This window comes from Lepisosteus oculatus, chromosome 2, assembly GCF_040954835.1.
Source record: "Lepisosteus oculatus isolate fLepOcu1 chromosome 2, fLepOcu1.hap2, whole genome shotgun sequence".
Taxonomy (NCBI): domain Eukaryota; kingdom Metazoa; phylum Chordata; class Actinopteri; order Semionotiformes; family Lepisosteidae; genus Lepisosteus; species Lepisosteus oculatus.
Window position 1 is genome coordinate 62,344,049 of NC_090697.1, and position 27,350 is coordinate 62,371,398.

General features: G+C 35.4%; 1 protein-coding gene across 2 annotated transcripts in view; it reads right to left on the reverse strand.

Moving 5' to 3' along the window:
- Window positions 1-27,337, reverse strand: part of LOC102688285 (G patch domain-containing protein 2) — a 96,581-nt gene extending 69,244 nt beyond the window's left edge. Inside the window, exons 1-5 of one of the 2 annotated variants that reach the window (XM_015346019.2) lie at window positions 27,181-27,335; window positions 17,119-17,826; window positions 14,052-14,116; window positions 10,875-11,057; window positions 10,387-10,466 (exon numbers count right to left, since the gene is read on the reverse strand). In XM_015346019.2, the coding sequence (XP_015201505.2) occupies window positions 10,387-10,466; window positions 10,875-11,057; window positions 14,052-14,116; window positions 17,119-17,826; window positions 27,181-27,230 (1,086 nt within the window). In that variant the 5' untranslated portion in view covers window positions 27,231-27,335. Of the gene's footprint in view, window positions 1-10,386; window positions 10,467-10,874; window positions 11,058-14,051; window positions 14,117-17,118; window positions 17,827-27,180 lie in introns of both variants that reach the window. The other variant, XM_015346024.2, reaches the window with a different exon arrangement.
- Window positions 27,338-27,350: the final 13 nt, after the last annotated feature.

Genomic DNA, 27,350 nt, shown 5'->3' on the forward strand with positions numbered 1-27,350 from the left:
CAGAAAAAGGAATTTCATCAGACCAAAAACACTGAATCACCCACAGTTCAGAGTGATGTGGGAGCTAATGGGATGCATAATCTAGAGATGTACTCTTTCATTAGAGTTTTAGTGGCAATTTTTAACCCCCATGTTAAAATAAAATAGTTTACAGAAGAAAAAATGATGCAACGCAAAACTCCTGTCAAACAAAAATGGCTTTGGAATCTTGCTTTCCTGGCTGACATCATCCGTCAACTCAGTTTTTTGAATTTGCAATTGCAGGGGAAAGGGCATCTCATTTATCACCTGAAAAACAGCATTAAGGCCATTGAACAGAAACTGCTGCTTCTTGAACGGCAAATGAAAGCTTCCAATCTCCAAATCTTGTTCGATTCGCAATTCGTAAAAGAAAACACAGGTACTGATTGCACACAGACCTGTTGCAGGAATTTTTGTTGCGATTTGTGTGAAAATATGAAAAATGACCAACTGTACATCCATTTCCTTGCAATGTGCCTGAACAACTGTAAATGCATATAACTGAATTTCATTATGACACAGGGTTAAAAGTAATGTACTGCAGCACTAGCCTCTAAGACTTTTGTATTAGCTTAGGTATTCTGAGCACAGATTCAGAATACACAAGCTTAAGAAATCAAGCATGCAAAAAGTAAATATAGAAAGCTACCTACTAATGGAAGTACCAACTTATGTGAACAAAGTTTATGGTTGATGAAACGCATATTTGCAGTTGTTCCACATCATTTACAGATATGAAAAAATCACGAGGTCAAAGGAAAAACTTCATTCATCTCACTGAAAGGCAGGCACCTATTTTAGTTACATATAAATACACAAAGCAACAACGATACTTAGAAATGTTTATGTTTATTTTCTATTCAATAACATTTTTCTATTTTAATTTGAATATAAGTATTGTTCAGGAAAGAACAGAGATAACTGAAAAAGTATTTGTAGTATTTTAACACATTTCAACAAAAGGAAAATGTATTATTTTAAAGTGCATGTGCCTTATGAAAAGCAGCACGAAGAATAACGGAATAGTTAACATTTATACTTGTGAATTATAGAGATAGGCTAATTAAGTCTCATTGTTTGGAGTGAATATGATATGTATTTGGCCTGCCAACTTCAGTGGAACCTGGTAACTGGTCCTCAAAGCACAAAAGTTTGGGCATTCCAATTTATTTACACACACTGAGAACTCTGCAGGACTGTATTTTTTTCTTCCTAAATGATATACTGGATTGAGTATTCTGTACAAATGTCTTCAAGAGAATCCTTGCATTGTAGAGTAGAGAACAAATTCAGGCAAATACAGGTCAGATACAGTACATCCTGTCTTAACTGCACACAAACAGATCTGTGAAAGAAAAAGTGCTGTTAAACCATGAAACATTACCTATTAAATGAAACATCATCATTTGGGAAAATACACATCTATACACATTGTTTCAAACATGCCTCTAGGGTTTATGGTGAAAAAAGTATACACTATTTGCCTGTGCCATCGGGAACAGTATTTAATACATAGAAGACATTGTAAATTGCTGTCAAGTTCACTGCTGGATGGGTTAATCAAAGACTCAAGGGGAAAAGGTACTATCTGTGCAGCACATTGCAATTTTTATTGATTTCATTTATGCTATAACAGTGAGATTCCTCTTCTTTAACTATTAAATTGGCCCTAAATAGATTTTTCCATTTGACACTGCAGCAAAAGGGAAAACATCAGACCATAACAAAAGTGATATAAATGTATCAAAAACAGATGAACAAACATTGTGGAAGATTTATTACTAGAATTTTAATAAATCCAAGAAAGATGAATTGATTTTGGTTGGAGGTATAAGCGACAATTTATTGGGTGGGAAGATGCATTATTTTCCAATTGTTATCAACCTACAGTAAAACTGATTTGTGTTCTATTGCATTTTATGGAAAAAGGGAAAGGAACTTTCAATGATTTAGATTAAATGTATTAATCAAAATCAGTGACTGTGAACTATATATCTACAAGTTAAGAAGATTTTTGACATTTAATTCTGTAGCAATATTTTGGCTCTGTACCTCTCTTTCCAAATCCAATTGCGCCACAGTTGGGAGATTTCTCAGTTTTAATTTTATGAGGCTTAAAGTAGCTTTTAACCATCCATGCGGCAAATAACGCAGGATTAGAAATATTTAGTGTTTTCCTACCCCTTAACAAGGATAATCCTTTTGAAACTGAAGTGACCTTTGTTGCTTAAAAAGATAGTTATAGCTCACTTGTTAAATGAATGGTTGGTAATTCCAGAATGTTTTACATTGATAACTAGGCAAGAAAAAGAAAAGACTGTGTCTTACATCAGACTTTCGCAAATGAATATTTAATTCATGCCATTTAGCAGAAACATTAAAAATCTTTAAAGAGGTTGTGTAATACCTTTATATATCTCATTACAAGAGATGACACTTAGTAAATCACAAAAAAATATGTGACAAGGAGAGACTTAATTGCCTCAAAATCAATGCACATCTTGTAAAACATTAATAATAAGCACACAGTTTCTACACATTACCCCGATGCATATATTGTCAGCCAGATTTTTTTACACACATCTTTTGCTGGTAAGAAATTTGAAGAAGCAAAGTATATATTATAGATGTATTACAATGACATTATACAAAATGAACATTTTATTTGAAACCCTTGTTTACGGAATATTTTCTCTCCCTAATGGCCCCTCTTTTAAAAATATGAAAAGGTCTTTGACATATCTACTGTACATCGCTGGTGAAAACTGTTTACATTTAAACTGATATAACTCGCGAAAGGTTATCTAATCAGGTTTTTGTGTTTTGCTGAAAGATACAGTACCCCTTTCTATTTCTCCATGGTAATTATAAAAAGGATCTTTAAAATAAGTATTTAGCAATGTAAAAAATGTAAGCATGATCAAAGAAAACTGGGTGAAAGATTTGCTTTACAAAAGACTGAGAAACAGCAGGCAATGTTGAATGGCATGTACAGAAGTACATCTTTAATAGAAAGATAAAGGCAAAACATTATTTTGATTTTGCACTATTTGGAAAAATATGCCAAATTTGATTTACTGCTACACATATTAAGTCCAGCTGTACAAGCTCTGTAATGATTTGGAAAAAGGAAATCTTAGAATAACCTATTTTGTTTTTGGGAAAACATGCTGAATCTCCAGCTTTGACAGAAATACACAAGGGGATGCTATTATACTTATATGACAGTTCCTATTGCACATCTGTAACAGGAGACAGTTGTCTGTTCAGGGAAACCAATTTATCTAGTAAGCCAGGGGTATGAGGGGGAAATGAGCAACAGAATCTTCAACTCCAGCTTTCTGTATAACATGTATTAGTTCCAAAGTTTCGATCTGCAGTCCATGTGATCCCACAGCAGAGGAACCTATTATCTTATGCATTTTGTCCCAAGGGTATACACAACACTTGCATATCACAAGAAACAATGAAAAACAGAATGGATTTTGAATGTAACACTTGTAGGAGAAAGTGCTATAAAATGGAAGTTATCTTTTTATTTAAAAAATCAGATCTAAAGCATCGGTCATAATCAAATGTTTTTTTTATTCATACGGTCAAAACGTTACAGTGTTGTAACAAATTACTGTAATTTTTTCCACCATAAACAATTATAGTCAGCTGACACCAAGGCTAGCGTTGCTTTGCTGCCCGAAGATTTTTAAAGATACTTAGACTTATAGAAAGAGAAAATAACTGTAACCGACAGTACCGCCTACAGAAATCAGCCAATGAGATTACAGGATACTAGTGCATAAAAATACTTTATCTGTTTGTCTGGAGTGATAGCCAAAATTGAACAAGCCTCTCTGAAATTAAGGACACCCCTGGCAAATAAAAGTCTACACATTAATACTGCAGTAAGGGATCTCATAGCGACACAATCAAGAAATTATGATAATAAAGTGCAACATTGTATTAAACTAAGTTGTAAAACTGTACTATAACTAAAACCAGCATATAGAGGACTTGTCAAACAGTAAAGGTGGTCTTTCAAAAGGCAGGCAGAGGCTTATTATTCAAAAACCATTTGAGCCTAAACTGCTAGGATTAGAGTATCTTCAGTCTGTTCGGACATCCTTAGTTTGCCATGCAACACTGGCCTCTTTATCTTGCAGGGACATTTTACAGTTGTCAGTGGAACCTGAATTACTCCTCCTCCAATTGATACCATTTTCCATGTAGGCATTGAGGAGGATGTAGCTCATAAAATAGCAAATGATTCAAAGAATTGTGCATTTCAGAGGAAAGCACAGACTGTCCTCATTCCTTTCATACTAGTATTAGAGTCCTAGCAGTGAACATTATGTATGTTAAATAGGATAAAAATTCTTTTGTCTGGGCTAGGATTGGATATGATATTTTGGATAAGTAAAACCATCTTCAAATCACTGCCAGCACATTTGAAGATGTAAATGTTCTCATATACATTTACAGAGGCATATGAGAAGATGAGACTGAGTATACACTTAACATTTAAAACTCCAAAGTCCTCAATTGACACACTCAAAATCCACATGCTATGGTAGCATCAATTCATGATGAGTTCCAGGAGGATGTAGAGAGAAAGCATACTCTGCCTTCCAGGACGTGGCTTGTTCCTCTAGTTTCCCTGTGCTAGCCTGCTGATTGTTGAGGCAGAACATCTCATTCTTTGGGCAATTTCTCTCATAGGTTGACCAACTTCAATCATTACAGAAACAACAGTAACAAGGTGACCATAATTATACAAATAGGGTATCATGCTAACATTTTCTGTTTTTGTATTAATTGAATTTGTGTTACTTTATAAGATTTATTCAGAGTACTGAGCTCATGACATGAATTTACAACTTTATCTGAAGAAACAATGCTAGTTAATATACACAATTGACAGAATTATTAATATTTGATTTTCATGTAAAACTGCTTTTGTATGTTCACTGTGCAACAGTGTGTTATCTGTTTTGAGATTTCAACAAACTGTTTATGCTTAAACATAAATCATTTGTTACAAAAGAGATAAACCACATGTGTATGAGTAAGTGTGAAAGCTGATAACAGAAAATTATAATTTGAACACAATCACTTACAAAGATGACAAAAGTCTATTTGAGACATTGGAGAAAATCAATTTACCTTGTATAAACATCTGTGCTCCATGAGTGTGCTTCATTCATTTTGTTTATTTGATAGTTAAATTGGAGAACTTTTCAGAGAGAAGCAGGCTTTTAAACCTCCACCTCAGTTAAGTCACATGCCATCAGGCCCATGAAAACTAATCTATCAGTTGTAATAGCTCCTATAAAACAGCACCAAGAGATTGCAATAAGCCTAGAAAATAGGCTACAAATCCAGGCTATGCTCAGGCAAGCAGTGAAGCAAAATAAAAATAGGCAGAAATGGGATCAAGGGATAGATAGCGTGTACCTGAACCATGACCACAGAAGGGGAAAGTTCACAGGCCAAGGTCTTTACGAGATTCTCCTTCCTTGGCTTTAAAAGAAAATTGCATTGATGGAGACAAGAGCAGATAAGTTCAGAACCTGGTAATTACAGCCACTTTAGAACAAATAATAAAAAGCTCATGTATCCCTGGCCTTTTAAATGCTCTCTTGTAACACCTTTGTCTACTATGATTTCTTTCCATGACTGATATACTGTGCCCTGCAAAAGTATTTAGTCCTTGCAATTTTCATATTTTGTTGCATTAAAGCTTACAGCCATGACTCTTTGGAGTAGCAAATAATACTGGTTATATATACAACCTACTCGTCAATTTAAAAGCAAACATAATTAAGTAAATAATTAATGGAAAAATATAAATGGAAAAACATCGTGATTGCATAAATATTGAAACTATTTGTTGTGGCAAACACATTAAATTTGATGCTCAGAATTACCCTTACAAATCACACAATCAGTTGTGTGGCTTCTGTCTGTGTGCAGTAGTAGTTTACATGATTCCAGAATACACCTGAATCTGTAAGGTCCCACTGTCAGGTAGTGAATTTGAAGTAAAGATTCAACCAAGGAATTTTCAATACATCTCAGAGGTAAGACTGTGTAAAGCCACAAATCATAAGAAAGATGTTAAAGATTTCAAAGACCCTTAAAAATTCTTTAAGTATGATAAAGTTGAAGATTAAGAAGTGGAAGGTGCTGCCAAAGGAGCTTCATCCAAATATAGAGTTTGCTGCAGCCTATACAAGCCAGTCACCCCTTTAAAAAACATTTAACCTTTTTGTCAGCCAGCTAGCAAGTTGCTTATGATCGGTAATTATGTTGTTAAGATTAAATTAACATTGGTATCTATAAAATGACTGCAGAGAACCAGAGTGAAAAAAGATTTCACTCTGAAATAAGGTTTAATAATATGACCTGCCCAGTATTAAAGTTACTGTTGTGATTTTGTTATGTTAATACTAGTAACAACTATTTATGGGTTATACTGGAAAACATAAATTCTAAAGGCTTTACAAGTATTGCTATAGACCACCTTATTGTATATGTATATTGCAAGTATATATATATGAAGAAATAATGCATGTAAACATGATGTGGTATTAATGGTGGATTTAAAGTTCACATACATTTTGAGAAACTGTGATGATGAATGCAGTAGCTGAAATTCATATGGTTGAATCAGTTAATGATGGCTTCTTAACTCAGTTTGCAAAAAGCACTTACAAATTGATTTCAATTGAAATACTCCTAAAATATCAAGTCCAAGTCTAGGAAAATACAACCTGAGAGGATTAATGTAAGTTTTAAGAAAAAAAACAAGGAAGAGCAAAATTAAGAAATATATACAGTATATACTATATCAGAACCTCAAACACAAAGAGAGAAAATAATATTTTAGTAAAGGAGATAAAAGCAAGCAAACCTTTTCAGTAGTGACAAAAGTGGAAACTATAAAAGTTGAAGCAAACAGTTTAAGAGATAGCATATAGTTAGTACAAGAAGATTAGAAGACACAAAAATAGTACACATGCTAAAAGAAAATTTCATGCACATTTTTTTTTCATCTCAACTACTTGCCACGGGCTGTATAAGGAGCTCCATCAGTCCTAAGTAATTTTAGCTTAACTGACACTGAGGCATTACATGGACTAGAACAGTTTAAAACTAATAAATCACCAGGGCCTGACATTATTTTCCCAGTTGTACTTAAGGAAATGAGGAATGATATTCATAGACCTTTAACCAGGATATTTTAACTGTCACTAATGATGGGAGATGTACCCATAGACTGAAGAACTGCAAATGTAACACCAATTTGCAAAAATGGGGACGAAACTGAATCAGGAAGCTATAAGATCACTTTTACTGTTGCTATAGGTAAAAATCATATCTTGAGCCTCGGCATAGTAAAATAAATATAAAGTTGACAAGCAAAAAGTGATGCAGGAAGTAGGATATCATTCACATTGGTGATTCTTTTCTCATGTTTGTGTTTAGGTTGGTTTACCTGCATTACACCAAAATAATGCATGGATGGAATAAAAAAAACAAAGAATGTTTCAATATATAGCAATAAGAGTGGAATTCAAATCAAGCAAAGATATGCTCAAACTTTACCATGACACTGGAAGAAATCATGCATTCATTTTTGGTCACCACATAATGGGTATTATAGCCTCAGGGATAGTTCAACACGTTATTCGGGTGTTTACTAATTGCAGACAGGTTTAGGAAACAAAAACCTTCAATCTTGACAAACCTAGATAGAGCTGGTTTGATCCAAGTATATAAAATCACAAGGGGTATAGAGAAAGTCAACCAGAAGTTTAGTTTGGACTTAGTAGCAAAGTGCTGTTCAGATGGTTAAGGCCGAAGACTGCTGTGACTACTGTAGGACTCATTATTAGAGCACAACCTTAATGTGGTTACAAGTGTATCTTTTGTGCTTAATATGGTTAAAATACACATCAAGGTCAATTAAAATTCCAACCACAAAAGAACGAATAGAGTTCCATTATTAATTCAGTTCTGTTTGTCAATCAACACTACATGTGTGTTTAATAAAACAACTGCATTAAGTCTTAAGTCAGTGTACAAATAATTAAATTTCTTCTGCCTAACAGCTGCAATTCATGGGTTTATTTGAATTAAGCAGGCAGAGAAAACAAAAGAGCACCTATGCACACTTTGTAAAAAACAGCAGAATTTGACAAGCTCGTGTTTGTTACCTTTTGTAAGTTCTTATATACTTGAGGAAGTGGATAACAACATCTTAATACCCTTCAAAACAATGAAGAAATAATATAATTGGAATGTATACAACTTTCAATGCCCACAATTGTAACTCAATTGTAAAATCAAATTTTGTAAAACTGTTAAAACAATGAAACCATCACAGTCACCTCTCACAAAGGTCAAAAGAGAAGTGTTTTTGTAAAAATGTAGCACTACTGTATGTACTATGAACCTGGAATTCCCCTCCAAAGTCAAAGGTTCCACAAACTTTATTTGTAATTGATTTCAAAATGCGATTATATGTGAATGTGTACATGAATGCAACATAAAAAAGTAATTACACAACTGCAGGGACATTTTTAATACATTGATTGCTAATTACACAGAGGTATTCTGCGTTTCGCAAGATTTTCTTCTTCTTAAGAAGCAAAATGGAAGACGCATTATTCCATGCTTTTTATAAAAAAAAGATGTGCTAAATATGTTACATTACACATGAAATATTCTGTTATCTAGTTCTCCCCAAGTTTATCTACATGAGTGGTATACTGTGTATATATGACAAAATGTCACAAATATAGGCAAGAACGAACGCCGCAAGTTAAATCAAGTTATATAGGTTCAACTAGATTTATAGGTTGTAGAGGTTTCTTGTAATTTAGCTCACTGGAGATTTTCATGCATTTGCAGCCCTAAGTAGTGACTTTTTCACAGTCGCACGAGCATTTAGGCCAGCGAAAATGTGACTTCTTTCTACCAAAGTAGGAAACACTGCTATTTTTCCCGATGACACTCAGCTGTGCTGTAATTTCAGGAGACACAAACTGCTCCCTATGCTTGTGAATTTCTAAATTTGAGTTCAGTTGTTGCTCCAGTTCATGCACTTCAAGCAAGCTTAATGTTTCTCCTGCTAAGTGGTTTATCTGTAATCTGTAATGAACATGAAAATAACAACAACGCACTGCAGTGGCCACAGGCACAAAAATGTAAAAAAGGTGGATAGTAAAATTCTAGTATTTTATTTTTACTGTGTGCACTCATATGGTCCATTATTGAAGTTAATCTTTTCATTAACAGAATATTATTTAAAACTAAACTACCATTAATTAATATGGTATTTTATAAACACAGTTGTATTAAAGCTTGCAATTAAACAGTGGAAAGTCAAATTATACAGTATATCAAAGAAAGATCCATCAAATCAGAAAGTCACATTTAACTTCCAACAATTATTGCAAACACATTCAAACCGCAACAAGTTAATTGAAACAATATAGAGCAATAAAACTTGAAAATGGCATTTTTTGGTGACTAGAGTTCAGACATTCTTGTTGTTAATACAAAAAGCAAGGATATGGCAGTCGTAACAATGAGCAAGTCGACTGTTTTAAAGAGGATATTCAATCCATATAAAACATACTAGTTATAACAGTCAATAAATAAACATTCCTAAACTGTTTTTAAGCCCAGCTAACAAAGTCCCTCTTTTAACCCAAAAATATATAGCTCATGTGGATCTCAGATCATTATTAGAGTAACTTGTATGTATTTATTTTTATCTACATTGCAGGATATATTTGCTGATTAATTTTTAACTCTTTTTTTGGTCATCCTTATTATAAAGCTGTGAAGGAAACACATATAACAAATAAAGATTTCTGACAAGACCGCTGCTGACTTTAGGTTTAAACATACTGTGGTAGAATATAATTAAATTATTTCTTCTTAAATCGATTGCCTTGAAAGTATACATGTATGCAAATTTACTTTAATATATTCAAGTACTGGTTTTATATATATTGCACTTAGATTGAAACATGATTTAATTAATTGAGAAATTGTCTGTATACAGTACATGAGCTTCTGTAGACAGCTAATATTGTCTGCATACACATGTCTTAGATGAGGGTGTGTTCTTTTGGCTGTATTTATGTACTTGAATAAAGCCTTTTCAAGCCCGTGGTTGGTATGGAAAGTTGTATTGTTGTATAAACTGTAATGCGCTTTCTGAAAATAAGCAGAGCTCCAACAAAGTTGGACTGAGGCACATATGGCTCATTCTGGAGTACAGGTTCTCTCATGAGAAGGTCAGCTTGATTATTTAGTTTATTAATTACAAACATCAGAAAAAGAGTCACCACATACCTTTCCTGCAGACTGCTGCACTGTTGCTCTGTTCATTCCAGATGGCACCCCATGCAGATGATTCAGCCTTGCCTGAAATCCTGGGAAAAAGTACACATGGTATAAAAAAGTATTGTCAAAGCAGTACAGTACAGCTTAAACACAAGCTAGTATTCTGCGATGCTACAAGAGGCAGTGAATGAAAACACAACAAGCCACTGGTACCGGTAATGCTAAAAGCAGCCTGTGACAGATATTAACCATTAATAAGGAGTACAGAACTGTCATGATCTGCTTTTTTGCTAAGAAGGAACTTCATCCAAAAGTATAGGCACGTCTACAAAGGGTAAAAAGACGAATATGCAAAATTCTGAAGTGAAACGCTGAAACTTGTCAAGGTAATGACAGTCTAATGCGTTACTGTTCACCTCTAAACCATCACTGGAGTAAGCACACGAAACCCACTAACAGCCTAAGAATACCAGCAGGGAATTAAGAGTGCAACTGACCTCCCCGGGCTTCTTTTGACATGAGGGGAAAGGAACCGGTGAGGATGCTGTTGAAGACAGGGTCAGACAGCTCTCTCTCCAGGTCTGAGGAGTCCTCCTTCTCCCACCAGGGGATGACCCCAGCAATGCCACATGCCCCGCCAGGTTCACCCTCATAGAACCAGTCACTCTGCTCATCGTCACCTGAATGCATTTAATGAAACCCCAGAAGACAGTCAGACGGGAGGAAAAAAACCCACATCTGAAGTAAGTTAAAAGGTTCCTTCAGCAGCAACTGAACTCTACTGAAGCACTAGAAATGCATCCTCATCTTGTGGTTCTATTTCAATTCTGACTCCCAGCAGCATGCTTTGTAATTTACTGCAAACTAAATTCCTGGGTGGATTTATGTCTTCATAAAGGGAGAGGAAAACAATCAAATGAACACCTATGAAGTTCATTTTTATTATTACACAATCATTTACTAAAAAAAGTTTCCGAAAAAACTTTTTTTTAAAGAAAAAATAATGGATGTGAATCGAATCTGATTACACAGTACACCTAAATTTTGGTATTGCAGTAAAATGTTCCTACACAGCTGCTACAGTGTTTCACATACTTGTACCAACACTGAGTCACAATAAAGTGGGTTTTCCCCAAGAGTGAAATTTCTTACAATAACTAATTCAAAGGTGCTTCCCATTAAACACCATTCTATAAGGTCATACTGTTTGATATTCAAGCATTAGAAATTCACGATAATGGACTTTGTTCAAGGAAAAAGTTGTTCCATGATAATAAGACACAACATGAACTATACTAAAACACTAAGGAAAAAAAAACTAAGCTTACATTTAATACAAAGTGGTTTAACTCCCATATAATTTAAAAACTTTATTTAAAATTGCTCTTTTATTTATTGCACTTAATTACTTGGCTATTTTTTTATTTCACACCTGTACGTGCTTCTGGCAGAATGCATACTTCTCATTACAATTGTTGCATGCTGTAAACTTTATATAATATTTGTCACAATGAACCCAAGAAAAACGTGTCTTCATTTTATAACTGCTTTGATTGCCCTAGTAATTTCCTCTTAACCCTCATTCTTCCTTGATCTCTACTGTTTCAGGTCTTTTTTCATTCACTTCCTTCCAACCTCCTATTCTTCATTTTGCCTGTCCTTCAACACAGACTAACAGAGCAATAACACTTGGGTGAACACATGTGGAGATGCTGAGCAATCAAGTGGTCCCAGACTCAGTAAAAGCACTTTCACAGTAAAGTCCTGAATCTGGTAACTGTGTAAGGAAAGTATACAAGTTAATTCAAATATATATAAAATGTGTCCACAACTGGACTCCCTGGAGCAGCACATCTTTCCAAAAGTTTTTAAAAAATAGGACTGGGAAAATGAACATTATTAGATTGTTAATGTAAAAGCACAGGTTTATTAGTGACTTATTTAGCACCTACTGGTCTTATCATTCCAGTTCAGAAATAATAATAATTAGTGTGAGGAAAATTGAGTTTTAGCTTTTTATTTGTAATAAAAGGAATGAATTATTCATCCAAAAATAAAAATCACCTTTAATTGATCATGTAATATATTGTGGTTAATGTTTCATATATTTTTCTGTAACAATTTTAAAATTCAGTTTACATCATACTTAAAAAATACCTAGTTGTAATGTGCATAAATTATAAATGTTGAGTGTTACACAGGCACAAACAGATTATGCAGGCATTCAAAATTTGGGATACTGGTTGCAAAGTTTTGTAATTTTAGCTATAGAAACGGCACTGAATTTCCAGTGCAGCAAATCAAAAAAAGACATTTATGTTACAAAACAGTAAGATAACCTACTAATCCTAGTCTAGCAATACAGAGTTTACAATAAAATAAAAAAAATCAGGCTTTCCTTTTGAAAAAATGTGAGCAGCAGTTTAGCCAATAAAGTTAACCTAAATTTTAAAAATCATGATATACAGCATTTAATTTTTTTATTCTTTTTATGTGCTTCAGTGTGAGTGTGCACAATTTTATTTTAATTTGTAAGTCATCTAAAATTAGAGGACAGATTCTAGGAAAATGTGGGAAATTAAAAAAAAGGTTCATTTGTCACCACATTGTGTTTTTTATCTCTGTATTATACTACAGTATACAAGAATCACCTGTTTATCTTCCCCTTCAGTCATCTGCTACTTGTTGACATGGGTCTTGTCATTGAATAAGCGAGATAATATTTGTAAAAGTTGGTATTCACTTCTGATCATTTCAAAAATATGCTGAAAGTTCAAAACTACAATAAAAATGTAATTTTTACATATTGCAAAACATTTAGGATATCTGATTTATCTTAAAACCCAAATCACCCAAATACGTGACAGCAAGATTTTCTTAATCACACTGGCTGCCTACTCATAAGTTGAAGGTCCAAAATATGGCAGAAAACATTTTTAATAGTCAATGATAATGTGTAATTAATAATTTTGTTATTTGAGAGAGATTTTAAATTGAAAACAACTGCAAACAGGTGTGGCTGTATTAAATTAGTAACATAAAGACCATTTAGAAATTTTGAGAAAGTTGCTTCCAAATGAAAGGTGACACATAAATTAAGAGACTAGAGGAAAATGCATTACTCCTATTTTATGGCTATTTTATTAAGAAATCCATTCTTGCTTTCAACTCATAATTGCAAATTTAGACACAGAACCTAGACAGAAGTTAACAGAAAAGACCCAGAAAAACAACCTGAGGTGAGAAAAATATATATAAAATATAATCTGCTTCTAATAATGGGACAGCAGAGCACTTTAGTGTTATTAATTCACCAATTCTCAAAACAACCACCTGGCTGTAGAAACACAAACAGTATTAAAAAGTAGCAAAAACACAGAATTAAGTTAGGCAAGAAGAATAAACTTCATTGCATTTATACAATAAAGGTTTTAACAATGTAAATGTTACTTCTTACTGTTTTTACTTATTTAATGCATTACTATACATTTCTGCTAACCTGTTAACTCAAGTTGCCTTGTAGACTATATTAAATAAAGGAAAGATTATTTTAAAAAAGTACCTTTAAAGGTCTGTACAAGAATTCAGATCAGTAATGTTTAGTAAAGAAAATAGTATTGAGATTATTGTTATTATGCTGCATTAAGGAGAGAAAAAAAGATTCACTGTAGTACCTTGTCTCCCCTCATCATTGGTATACAAGCCACCGTCGCTACTGTTGCTGAGGCTGCTAGTTTCACTGTAATAACAAACACAAAACAAAAAGAGAAAAAAACAGATCAAAAGAACAATTGATCTCTGAATCGTAAAATTATAAAGAAACAAGCCTGTGCTCAGATGGAAGTTAAGCCAAAGAATGATCGGAGTGGAATAAGATTTTTTTTTCTGGGGTGGGGGGGATTGGGCTGCAAATATCCTGTTTCCATTAACTATAGAGCATATTATTTTTGGCACATAAAACTGCAGGAATCTAATGGGACCCTGACAGTAAGCCAGATGTGACTGCAGCAAGGCGCCGACACAAATGATGCATTTTATTATTTGCCACCATCAAATGCTCGCTGCTCCTTTCTTATGCTGTGCAATTCAGCTTGATCCCTGGAACACCGCTGCTCGATAAAATAGGAAAAACCTCAATCAAAAGCAGGCTAAGCCTTTCTTCGGGACATGAAACGGGAGAGCCTGAAGCTCTTATTACTTTCTTGAATAAAAAAAAAAACAGAAACAGAAAAGAAAATTTGCAAATATACAAAGGCAGGCATTGCTTGAGTTACCTGGAAGAAGAAAATAAGCTTGGAGAAATAGATTTAAAAAGTACATACATAAATAGACAGATACAATGCACCAATACAAACATGTAAAAGAAAAATAATAACTCCCCCCCAGGTCAAAACTGCACTAGCTATTTCTATATACCTGTATAGTATTTACTATATGAAATAATGTGGACAGCACACACACAAAAGAAAAGTTTATGGCTAGAAACTTAGTAAAAGTTGAATAACGCTAAAAAAAAAAACTCTAAGCAGGTGATGAATCTCCTGCTGTGACAATGAAGCCGGCAGCACCAAATGCCCTTCTACATGGGGCACAGGAGCAGAAGGTTTATCAGTCCTTTCATTAAAATTGTATATCTAATGGATTACTGCTGTCTCTAAGCAATACGGCACAAATAATGATAAAATACCCTATATTAAATAATTTTGCACAATATTCAATTTATTACCTTTGCAGGAATATAGGTTGACTAATAAAGATACAATTTGCTCTGCCACTTTTTAACCCTTTTAAACAAAAACAGTCATTACCGTCCTGAGTTATCAAAGATACAAAGGGACCATAGTTAAACAGTACAGAAATAGATGACTGAAAAAAGTATTACTGGCATACTGTATATGCTGTAAAGCAAAAAATGTATGAATACCAGAATTATTACAGCTAAAACCAGAATTCTATAATTCATTTAATTAAATTTTCCATAATCCACTGCTAAGTAGTAAATTAGGACAAAACAAATAATAAAATAATGTTTGTTTTTTAAAATTTCTTTAAAAAAGAAATGAAAAGGGAAGCATATCTACAGTGATATGCTTCTATAGAAAAACGTATGCTGTTCTTTGAAAGAATGTAATAATATCCCCTGATAACCTCTTCCCCTATATTAATATAGTTCCTTTGAAGTATGTTTTCACGTGTTTGACTTATGAGATCTGTTTTCAAAATAATCAAAGACCAAGGGTACCATGGTCTTTAGTGTGAAGGACAAAAGAAAAATTGTTTGCATTTTTAATTAAGTGCTCCCTGGGTTAAGAGTAATCTGTTTTTACAAGGGTTAATGTTTGAAAGGCAGATGTTTAACAGCAAGCCGCACACCTAAAACCTAATGGCATAAATGGCCTTTTCCTCTAACTCCCCCCCCCATCAACCCCCTACCTGCATAAAAATGCACATATATAGATACACAGTATATTTGTTTTTGTCAGTTTCCAAACTTAATCTCAAGCCCACCTGCTCAGTTTGCAGTATTCAAAATGAAAACAGAATTAGGTCACAAACTGAAGTGTAAACATGATCAGGCTTCACAGCCCCTCCAGGTGACATCTCATCTGTGTGGTGGAAAAAATGATGACTTACACCTATCCGTGTTGTCAAAATACTACTTCTGAGGCAATTACCATTGTAGTGTGCCTGCTGCTGGGTCCGGATGGATGGGGTCTGCTGCCAAAGGGTCAGTCTTTCCCCCATATTTCTAACGGTAAGCTCAGGTGTTGCAGGACAGCAAATTGGTCTGTGCCTGTCAGGGGTTATCTGTATTGCAGGCAACCCCGCAGCCACCTCATGTCCATGCCAAACACACATCCTGAATATTTGACTTGGCCATCAAAAAAATGATAACTTCTTGATGAGAAGTGATAATCTCTTAAGCATAGCCAACTGAAAGTTACCAAGTGGTGGCAAATCAATTGTCAGGAAGGCTATCAGCATCTGCAGATCTGTCAGTTTTCAAACTGTCAAACACAGCCAATAACCAGCCTTCCAGCACACAATTTCATTGAGAGGAAACTGTAACTAATCTGCTGAACTATGTTACAAAAATATGCCTATTTAACAACATAGACATTATCCAAAGTGTGTTAACATAATTAACAAGAAAATTTAACAGGACAAAAGCTAATCTGCTGTGTACATGGCCTCTTTGACTACTTTTCCCCCTCAGTATTTGCAGATAGAATATACTGAGGAGCAAATGATAATTATATTATTTTTGTGAACATTTCCTTCATTTCAACACTGGTAGCATGCTCATAAAGCAACTCCATATCTAAAAAAATGGAAATAAAAGTAAAGATGACATCTATTCATACAGTATATATATAGACATTTTGTTATGTACAAATTACAAGGTACTGTAATTTGCTTTAATCACTAAAGAAATCATATGACACAATGTTCAAATAAGAACAGTAAAGGGTTTATTGCAAATCTAGCCCTGTTATTATAGCTTAATGGAAAGCTAGTGATTTTAGTCTTTCTTTCTCTGTCACCTCCATACAATTCCTTCTCCTTTTTCACAAAAACATATTTAAATGTACTTAGATATGCAGACACCTTTCTTTCAACAAACTGCATAGTTGTAGTCACCACAAAACCTATTCCCCCGAAGGAACAATTTAGTGTAAAAATCCACCAGTGAAGGTGAAGGGGCAAAAAAAAAGAAATAACACTTGAATCTTTAACCACCTGTCACTCATCTCTTCATCAGAGCCCTTTTGATCCTCGTAGTCCATTTTGTCTTTGTTTGCACGGCCAGTGTCCTCACTTTCCACCACCACTCCCTCGTCGGCCGCTTCTTGCCCGTGCCTACTGGCAGTCAGTTTTCTCTTTTTCAGTTTGCTCTTGCCGTGCTCAGGCGGCTTGGTCGAGGCCTCCTGTGGGGGCAGCTCCTGGCTGGCACTGCCCTGCTGCTTGGTCAGTGTCATAACGCTAGCGACCTCCGCCGGAGGGTCGACCGCCATGCGCTTTACTTTCCTTCTCCTGCGCAGGCTCCGACTGCCCAGGCCTTCCGCCACAGGGTCCTCGTGCCACATGGGCCTCTTAGCCCGACCCGCTTCCAGAACAGAAGTTAGGCGGCGCTTTGCCCCGAGCAGCTGGTCGTCCGAGTCGCTGTGGTCTTTGCTATGGCTCGCGCTCCGGTAATCCTTGCCATGCTGCTCCTCCAGGCTGGACTCCGAGCCCTCGCTCAGGTAGTGGCTGGGCTCCCAAGGGGGGCAAGCATTGTCCGAGCGCCTCTTCCTTCCCCGCCGTTTGCGTGCCTGCCGCTTCAGGAGGCACCCCACTGAAAGGGAGTGGTCCCCCGCCTCCGCATAGCCTCCCCGAGCCTGCTCTGAGCTCTCCTCCAGCGCTGACACCAAATCGTGGACCAGCTCGTCCATCGTTCTGCGAAAGTGCCTGGCAAGGTGGGAAAGAGGATAACACTCAGCCTAGGACCTTTCAACCGGGAATACATAGCTAGAGCACTGGGAAAAATCTGAAGTTCTTTTCCCCCATTAGAGCTTTTCATAACTTAAATTAAACTAATAATTTGCTTAAATGGAACACTTCTTTGTTTTTACCAAGGATTTAAGATTGGTTATGTAAACAGACCCAATCTAATAAACTGTGACTTCTGAGAACCGTAGCTCTGTTGAAGTCTAAGAAATCAGTTCATAGAAGTGCCAGTCATTCTTTCCTTGGTGTGAAAACACCTGCTGAAAGAGTGATTTAAGAGTGATTCTGTAAAGCAGACACTCACAACCCTTTTGCTGCAAGCCATATTAAATTTTTCCTATTAGTGATTTACAATTAAACACATTGTCTGCATATAAAGAAATCTAACATAAACACAGTAAACAAAAGTATAGAACAGAAAAAATATTTTTGGTTTTAAAAAATACACATGGGCAACAGCACCCTCTAAGGGTAAGTGTTACCTGTAGAACACATAAACTGAGTGAGTGAGCTGTGCCACTAAATGTAACAAAGTAGGTACTTTACATCTAATCTCTTTGGGCAATAACGCAAGTATTCTAAAACCTATTCTAGATGACCTGTTTGAGAACTAAAAAGCATGTTAAATACAAATTAGCAAAATGTTCATTATTCTACCACTCTGTCCAGTCAAAGAGGGTCTTATTCCAACTGGATAAAAACAGCCTCTTAACAAAAATATTTAAATTGCTTTGTTACACAGTAACAGTATAGTATGTAAAAAGGAAAAAGTACAGTATGTGGTCTGTAAATGAATGGGGTATTTTAGCAGAGTTGTCTCCAATACAGAAACATTCCTCTTACTACTGCAAATCTGAATCATATCATACAGTAAACATATAATTGCATAATAACTGTACAGGAGATAAAAAAACAAACCATTGTAATGAAAAGCCTTTATATGAAACCGCATCTTCTTGCAAAAGCAAGCAAGACTATTCACCAAAACGCAGTGAGCTGCAATGTGGAGAAATGAAGTACATGCTGTGCAAATGAAAGGAGTGATCAATGGGTAGAGGAGTAAACAGATACAAAATATTAACTGATAGCATTTAAAGCAGCATGAGTGATGTCGCTGTCATCACTTCTGAGCACGTCTCCATCTATAACCTTGCTCAGCCATTATAGCATGCATCTGTGCTACATGCAGACGTTTGTCAGAGCTTTACCATAAAAAAACATGATCTGTTGGCATACAATTGACACCTGCTTTTTGTCAGGGTTCCCACATCAATCTGCAGTTGATTTCAAGTAAGGGAAGGTCCTAGAGAAAAAGCTAAGCTTTATACTTCTACACCAAAAAAAAATTGTAAAATATCAAGACTTTTGTCAAAAGAATTTGAAGAACATTTACTTGTTGTAGTGCTTTATATCACATCAACTTTCTAGATAAAATAATTTCACATTAAAATCTGTAAAATAACTAAGCTACATAAGTTATCCTGTAAAGTGAAATGATTCACAATATGGATGCACATTTGTGCAGTTACAAGCTTTTTATTTTAATGCTGCAGCCATATCTAATAATTACCTTATTCTTTTTGAGTCTACTATACAACTTCTTTAAATGTAACAGAATGGACAAAAATAATTTAGCAAACAAAGGGAATAAAAGAATTATGTTAGCTTTTAATTTAGTAAGTAATTAATTCCTTGTGTCACGGGGCGCTATAGACAATTGGATTTGTGTTTCACTTGCAAAGAAAATAGTTTCTTCAGTTTAGGTTTATTTCATCCCACAAGAGTAAAATCTAGTCAAACATGTGTTTCTCTGCAAGTGAAATAAAACTTCTTTAGTCCACTTGTAACATCATGCAGACCAGCCACCTGAAACCACAAATAATAAAAAAAACAGAACTCACCAACCCCAAAATTCCAGCTACTACTTGATTGCTTTTTGGCTTTTCAATTCTATGAAATATAACACTGATTTCAAGCATTTGGGTATGCAATAATTTTTACACTGAATTATGTCTGTACCTCTCACTGCTCCTCTGTTATGTGTGTCTTAATACTTGTGAAAACGATCTTGTGCAATGGAAAGAGTGTCTTTATGCTATACTAGACTGGAGTTTTATTGCATAAAGTAAAAACATTTTCCCTATGTAATAATCACATGATTAAAAGTTTTCTTTCTGACGTGTTATGCTTTAGCAATAAATCTCAATGGTTTTCCGCAAATCAAGAAACTCTAGTTTATGGAGCTGCTAAGATAAAAAAATAAAATTCTCTATTTCATTACAACTCTTTATTTAATCAACATAAGTTGGCCAATATCAGACTCTCATTTACAACAAACTAACCAAGAGCCTTACACCAATATTGTACAGGAGAGGAAGAAAAGGAAAATCAATAAAAAAATAGCATAACAGGGCGTAATGTAATAGGACGAGGCAGTGTTAACAAGTCAAAGTGTCAGGCATAAAATAATTATACAAGTCACACCGCCCTTAGATATGAAGGTGGACAGTTTCAGTTAGGCTGCAGATTATTCTAGTAACGACAGAAGCAAAAGGAAATCACTGGTACCAAAAGTTGGTAGTTGCTTTTGGGAGGCTCAGATTAATAAGTGTGCTACATCTTAAATGGTATGAAAGTACAGAGAACAGTAATACATCGAGACAGGATGGTGTCTTCACAATTAAATATCTCAAAATTAATTTTAAACAGTGAAACATTCATTTAGTATGCAGAGAGAAGGCCAATTAATCAAAGAATAGAGGTCACAATAAGTGCAATATGGGGCACCAGTGATAAATCGTAAGGTAAAGTGGTATAAGATATCAAGTTTTCCAAGAGCAGTTTTAAAGGCCATTCTGTTAAGCACAACACCACAGCTGAAGATGAGGACTACAAACATTTGAACTTGTGTATGTCTATAGGAATGTGTAAAACAAGATTTGATGCAATAAAGAACAACATAATCTTATCTCATAATTTATAAATAAAAAGTATTAAAAGGTTTTACTTTTAAAAGCAAATATTGAATGTCTAGATATTCATAAACTGATATTTATATATACTTATAATTTTGCTTTCGTAAAAATGTTGTGATTCTTAAAGGATAACCTTATGTTAAATGAATGGCATAAACTAATTTTAGCAGATTTAACAGGAGATGCAGTTCACAGAAAATCTAAGGAACTTTATTCCAGTTGACTGACCTGCATATGAGATTATGTCAACAGTAAAGGTGCCTAATGCAAGAAAAAGATTATGTGCTGCAGAACAGAGCACGGCCAAGAATAGAACCCTATAAGACTCTCTTATTACCTGGGAGGAAGTTGTCAAACAAATCCTTTAAGATTTTACACACTGTAGTTTTGTAAGTTATTCTGAACATACAGTATCTATATCAAACCCAATACTGCACAGCTTTTCAGAAGGATTGATCCACAGTATCAATAGCCTTGGGTAAAACTATAAAAATAATGCACAAGTGTATATTTTTTATAATATCACTTTCAGGCTGCTGTAACACATCTACACCTGGAATGGCAAGCAAACATCATATTTAAAAGGGCTCAGTATCCCTGAACTTGTTACAGAAGTGCCGTCATTCACTTCAAACCTAAATAATGTAGAATTCACTTTTTTAACATTGTGAAGTTTGCTGCTGTCTAGGGAGCTGTATGCTATACTTTGAGCACATGAGGGAGAGCATGACCAAATGCCGACAGCGGCAGAGCAGAATTCCAACTATGGCCTTTGTGCCATGATTAGGATTTCACAACCTGACGTCTATCAGTCGCTGAGGTTGCAGAAGAGAAGAGGGAGGAGTTTAGAGGGGAAGAATCTGTAACAGGGCTTACAGAAGTGACAGAAGTGACATCACCCCTTTGAAATGCAGGCAGTGTTGAATTCTTTTAAGGCGGAGGACCCTGCCTTTTGGCATAACAGAGTTTGCCACCGTCAAGGGAGTAGTGCAGTGGATGCTTTTTGCTTTCCAGTGACAGTGACTGAATCCTGGCAGGGGAAGAGCAAAGCCTAACTCCTCACACACATCACATGACATCGCTGCTATCTAAAAAAGAACTTAACTGCGTGTTAATAACTTTTTTCTATCATCTTAAAAAGGCAAAGTAAAATTGATATATATGTCTATAGCATTATATATGTCTATAACATTCAGGGTTGACTTACCACCCCCCTTTGAAAAGAGTCAGAACAAGGGCGGACTTCTGCTCTGCTGGGATATCAGCCGTTTTAAAATAGAGAATGAGGACGAAGGTCAGAGGAATGGATATTATACGAGCAGCAGGTATTCGAAAAAAATGATGCGACAGCTCTACTACTTCAACCGTTGTGAAGTTGAAAAAAACCCACGGACAGATACACCGGAAAACAGTTTAAGTGTCTGGAACTTTCTCCTTCCCATTTTGTGTTTTATTCGAGGTCTGATCCAAATCTTTTTTTTTTTTTATCATTGCCTTTCACACTCTAAAAAGCAAAATTAATTGTTGTCGCCTTTCGTTAGCAGTTTCTGAAACTATAAGCAGTTTTTGTGTATATTATGCGATTTTTCCAATCCAATATACACTATTTAAGTCATAGAAAATTAATTTGGGTATCGCTGTATATACAGCATACAAAAATGAAACAGCATATTTTAGAACCATATGAAGATGTATCAGTGGTGACAGTGTTATAATACAACCCACTATACCATGCATTTAGTTAGAGCAAGGTAAGATGATAGGTATTACAATATAATAGAGTTTTACGGAAACATTCCAAACGGCATCTTTTTAATGAAATCTTTCAAATGAAACTGAAACTTAACAGTATACAGAACTATAAAAAACTGAAATTACTGGACAGTGTTTTTTATTAGATGGGTGGCACAGTGGTAAGCATTGCTGCCTCACAGAGCTGGGGCCTTGGGTTCAGTTATAGACCTGGGGTGCTATCTGCGTGGGGTTTGTATGTTCTCCCCGTATTTGCATGGGTTTCCTGCCACAGTCCAAAAACATACTGGTATATTAATTGGTTTCTAGGTTTGAGTGTGTGCGTGTCTGTGTATCTGCCCTGTGTAGGCCAAGTGTCCCACCCAGGGCATACCCTACGTTGAACTCATTGTTTGCTGGGTATATGCTCTGGCTCCCCTACAACCTTCAAGTGGATGAAGTGGATTTTTATATAGAGTCTCTTATTATGGTTTGTTGGCACTGTATATCACCTGAGGAACATAAATGCTAATGCTTGTTATAATATGCAATAGAAATAATGAGACCATCCACATACAGTCCTAAACAATGACACAGTTTTAAAATGACACAGTGATGTACCTAAAATTGTTCTAGCTTCAGTCTCTCATTTCAGTACAGATGCCCACCTTTTGGGCATTTTGTTCTCTGCACCTTCAAACTGTTTATACCCAAAAAGTTGCAAAATCGGCAAGTTACAAAGAAAATATTTTAGGTTTCTCCCCTAGCCCTCCTCTTTGGATACATTCAGGCATTCATGATCTTCAAATATCATAACATAAAATTTAATTTTCATAAACTTAACTGCTTGTTTGCACAAGCAGTATAAATATGAAAGTATTACTAAACTTCCACAGCAAAGAACTTGGAAGAAAATGGCTGCTGTCTGTAGACAGGTATGACAATGTGAGCAGCAGAGCTAATATCAAATATCTCTTTCTATAGCGTGACTTGCAATTTCCACCAGACACTGTTTTTCCAACTCGCTTAGCGTCACTGAAACTTGAATTGATATTGCCCCCGCAAAGTCCATCAAGCTTTTCACTAAAATTATTTTTCTCTATCAGTTGAAGAAATCCACATTGCAAGTCAGATGTTTTGCCTGATAGAGAAATCTAATTTTAATTTTTACCATGCTAGTTGAAAGAAAATAATATACCGGAATCAGAAAATGCTTTTGCTCTGTGTGCTTGATAGACCTGTGCAAAATCTGATAAACGAAAGCTCCTCTATAACGTGTAGTTGTTCTTCCATTCACGGTGGTGCCAATGCATCATATTTTATCCAAGTGGACAAAAAGTTAAACTGGTAATACTACTGGAGAATTTTAATTAACTGCAATATGCAATCCTTAGATTTGAAATTGCCTGAATTGTGGTGCACTGCATGGTAAACAAATATGTACATGAGCATTCTCTGCGTCTGTCCTTTACAAAACATTATGAAAAACCTGGGAAACACACTATTTAGTGAGTGTTTTTTTGTCCAAAATACTGAGCAATATGGCCATCACAAGAGAAGGAAAGTGTCCCCCACATGTCCAATATATTACTTAATCTATCAGCAACATAAGTATTTTTCTTCATAAAATATTTTTTGAAAGTCAGCATTCAAAACACAAGCTTGATACATGTGTGATATGTTTACTGTGTTAACAAAGTATACATTGCCTCACACTTAGTACACTTCACAGTTGCTCAATGCAACAGCTTTCATCACTCAATGTCATTAGAACAGACTGTTGTTATTATGCTATTGTAAAATAACTAAGAAAATGTGAATAGGTCTAATTTATTTTCACATAGCAATGCTGAACTTTTATTTTCCCATATAAACAATATGTGTTTTGGAAACATCAATCATTTATCAAGATCAAATTATGTTTTATTGCTAAATGCAATTGATTTTGGGATTAATACAATATGGGACACTCTACTGTACCACGTCTTAAGAAAAAGTCAGGACATCATTTAATATAGCTCCATGCTTATGTGCCAGGAAGTTGACTTACTATGCAAACCCATAACAAGGGTTATCCAAAAGTACAATGCAAATGCTTATTGAAATGACTAAGTAAAATACTTGGACAAAGCAAAATAAAGAGCCATAAAAGTTCTTGTAGAAACCTAGCTGAAGGAACATGAGGATAGTACACCAGACCTACCAGCAGAGACTGAGATCCTCTTTGTTAAAAACATGGCACTCATAAGGATGTAACTTTGCATACTGAAATTATACCTAGATTAGGATCTAAGGGATGGGTCTAAAAAAATAAAAAGCATGATGGAGAAAAGGCAGCAGTCAAGATGCAATAGCGTTTTCTCGCAACTGGAAGTTCCCCATTATGACACTGACATGAAAGCAGCAGGTGATGTGTCAGATTGGCCTGGTGTGATATCATTAGCTGGAGCCAGCAGGTGAGCTTGAGTCGGAAGGTGTTTTAAGCAGGCTATATCATCAACTGCAAAGGAACAAGTAATAGGTTTATTCCATGCTGAAAAAAAGAAGAAAGAGAACACAACATTTCGGCCGTGGAGCCTTCTTCAGGTGTGAGAGAGGCAGGGCAGTAGGCAAAGGTAAAGTATTGGGAGAACAAAGGTTGGGAGGGAGGAGGAGTGAGAGGCAGGAGCAGGGGACAGAAAGAGAGGCCTTTGTTCTCCCGCTACTTTACCTTTGCCTACTGCCCTGTCTCTCTCACACCTGAAGAAGGCTCCACGGCCGAAATGTTGTGTTTTCTTTCTTCTTTTTTTCAGCATGGAATAAACCTATTACTCGTTCCTTTGCAGCCTACGCATGCTGACGCAGCTACCCACCTGAACTATATCATCAACTGTCAAGTTGCCTTTAATGTGATAAGCATTAAAGAACGCATATACAGTAAAGCTACATAGATACTTTAACATCCTGAAAGCACTTTAAAAACTTAATTTTGCAAAGTAAATTTTGGCCGCACACCACCGTTAACACCAGTGAATTTTAAGAAACATTTTCAAACAACGCTAGATCATTCGCCTATCTGGCCTGGTTGGTAGTTATGAGTTAATTGATCCAAGGATCTTACCTAGCCATTCCATGAGGGATATCAGGGTTTCAACTTGAACAACACGGCAAGGTGGAATTGTTCCATATTCCCACACTTCTTCCCTTAGCTCCAGTATAATAAGGTGCTTGTTTTGACTTTCAATGTCTAATGCAGTTTCTTGCTGACTTTTATGTGAGGATGGCTAATCTGATAAAAACATGATTTTCAGAACTATTTCCTCCATAACATGCAATTTCTGCATTTGTTATTCAAGGGACAATTTTTGAATGCTTTGGCGATAATACAAGGAGGGGATATTTTTGGAAGGTACTTTTCTGCAAATACTGACTAGCTAATGAATGTCCTTTAAAACTTTAGTCGAAATAAACTACACAAACACACAAGGTTTCAAGCTAAACGTTCTTAAATTATGATTGTTTTCAATTGATTCTAGTGATTATAACCAAAATGTTCAAAATGCACTGAAGCTGTAATTCATAATTTTCTGTTTAATAACTATTTTAGGTAGTCAGACTCTGCCTTTAAAGGGCCTTGTCAACTGGAGTCTTTTCTTGTAACTAAACCATATATTATTTACAATATTACACAAATCAGGAATTAAAAAAAACTCATGAGCACTTAGTTTGGCGAATTGTACCATTACCTTGGGCGCTAGCCTTGTGAACACACTGTCTCCGAGGCATGTCTGAATGCAACATCTCGGTTCTTATTCGTGCCGTTTACATAGCAAGGGCTTAAGAGTTCAAGCGATGACAAAAGAATGATATACCAAGATCTAATTCTCAAGTATTAAAATAAAACAGAGATAAAAAACGAAATAGCTTTGCATATTTCTTCAACTGAATTTATTTCATTTGCGCAGGTTTTATTGTATTGGGTTAAGGTTTTTTAGTGTTCCCTCATAGGTCCAAAATACAAGCTTACATATACCTCTAAATTAAATTTCCCTGCCAATAGCACACCGTGACCAGTGTAATTGCACTGTGCAGAAGCTTATTATTAAATCCATTACCAAAAGATGAACCTCTTTTATTTTAGAAATTGTATAACAATTGCATATTGATAGGATGTTCAATTTTTTAAAATCGTGTTCCCGGGAGGGGGTGTATGTCAATCTTGAATATTTTTAGAAATTAAAATACGATTGAAATTAAACAAGAAAGGAATTTTACGTTAAACACCAATACTATCTTCATCAACCTACGGTTTTTGTATCTAACAGAATTTGGAATATTAAATCTCTGTTTCAATTGCCACGTGAACTTTTGCAAAGAAATGAGATCTTCAAGTTTGGAATCATAACTGTTCATTGTAGATTTTCAGACTAATCTACGAACTAAGCAAAGAGAAGATGTCAAAACAGCCTAGGCCTAGATTAATCTGCATTTTTGTCACCGAAGCTGTGACTGGTAGTAAGTGTTATGGAACAAGTGAGTTGTGACAACACAGGCACCGGCAAAGGTGATCTTAACATAAAGCTGACAACTGTTCTGTGTTTAATGTTTCCAAATTAAAATCATAACTCACCAGCTGGTTTCCACTTGACCGAGGCTCCTTGAGTTGGCTGCACGGAACATTAAAAGCTCCGGAGACTAGTTATTCACAAGTGAAATCAAACTTGACACGTTTAGGTGAACCACCATGATGGTTCAAAAAGTGCACGGGAAACGAGCTACGAAACAGGATGTGGGACCGTA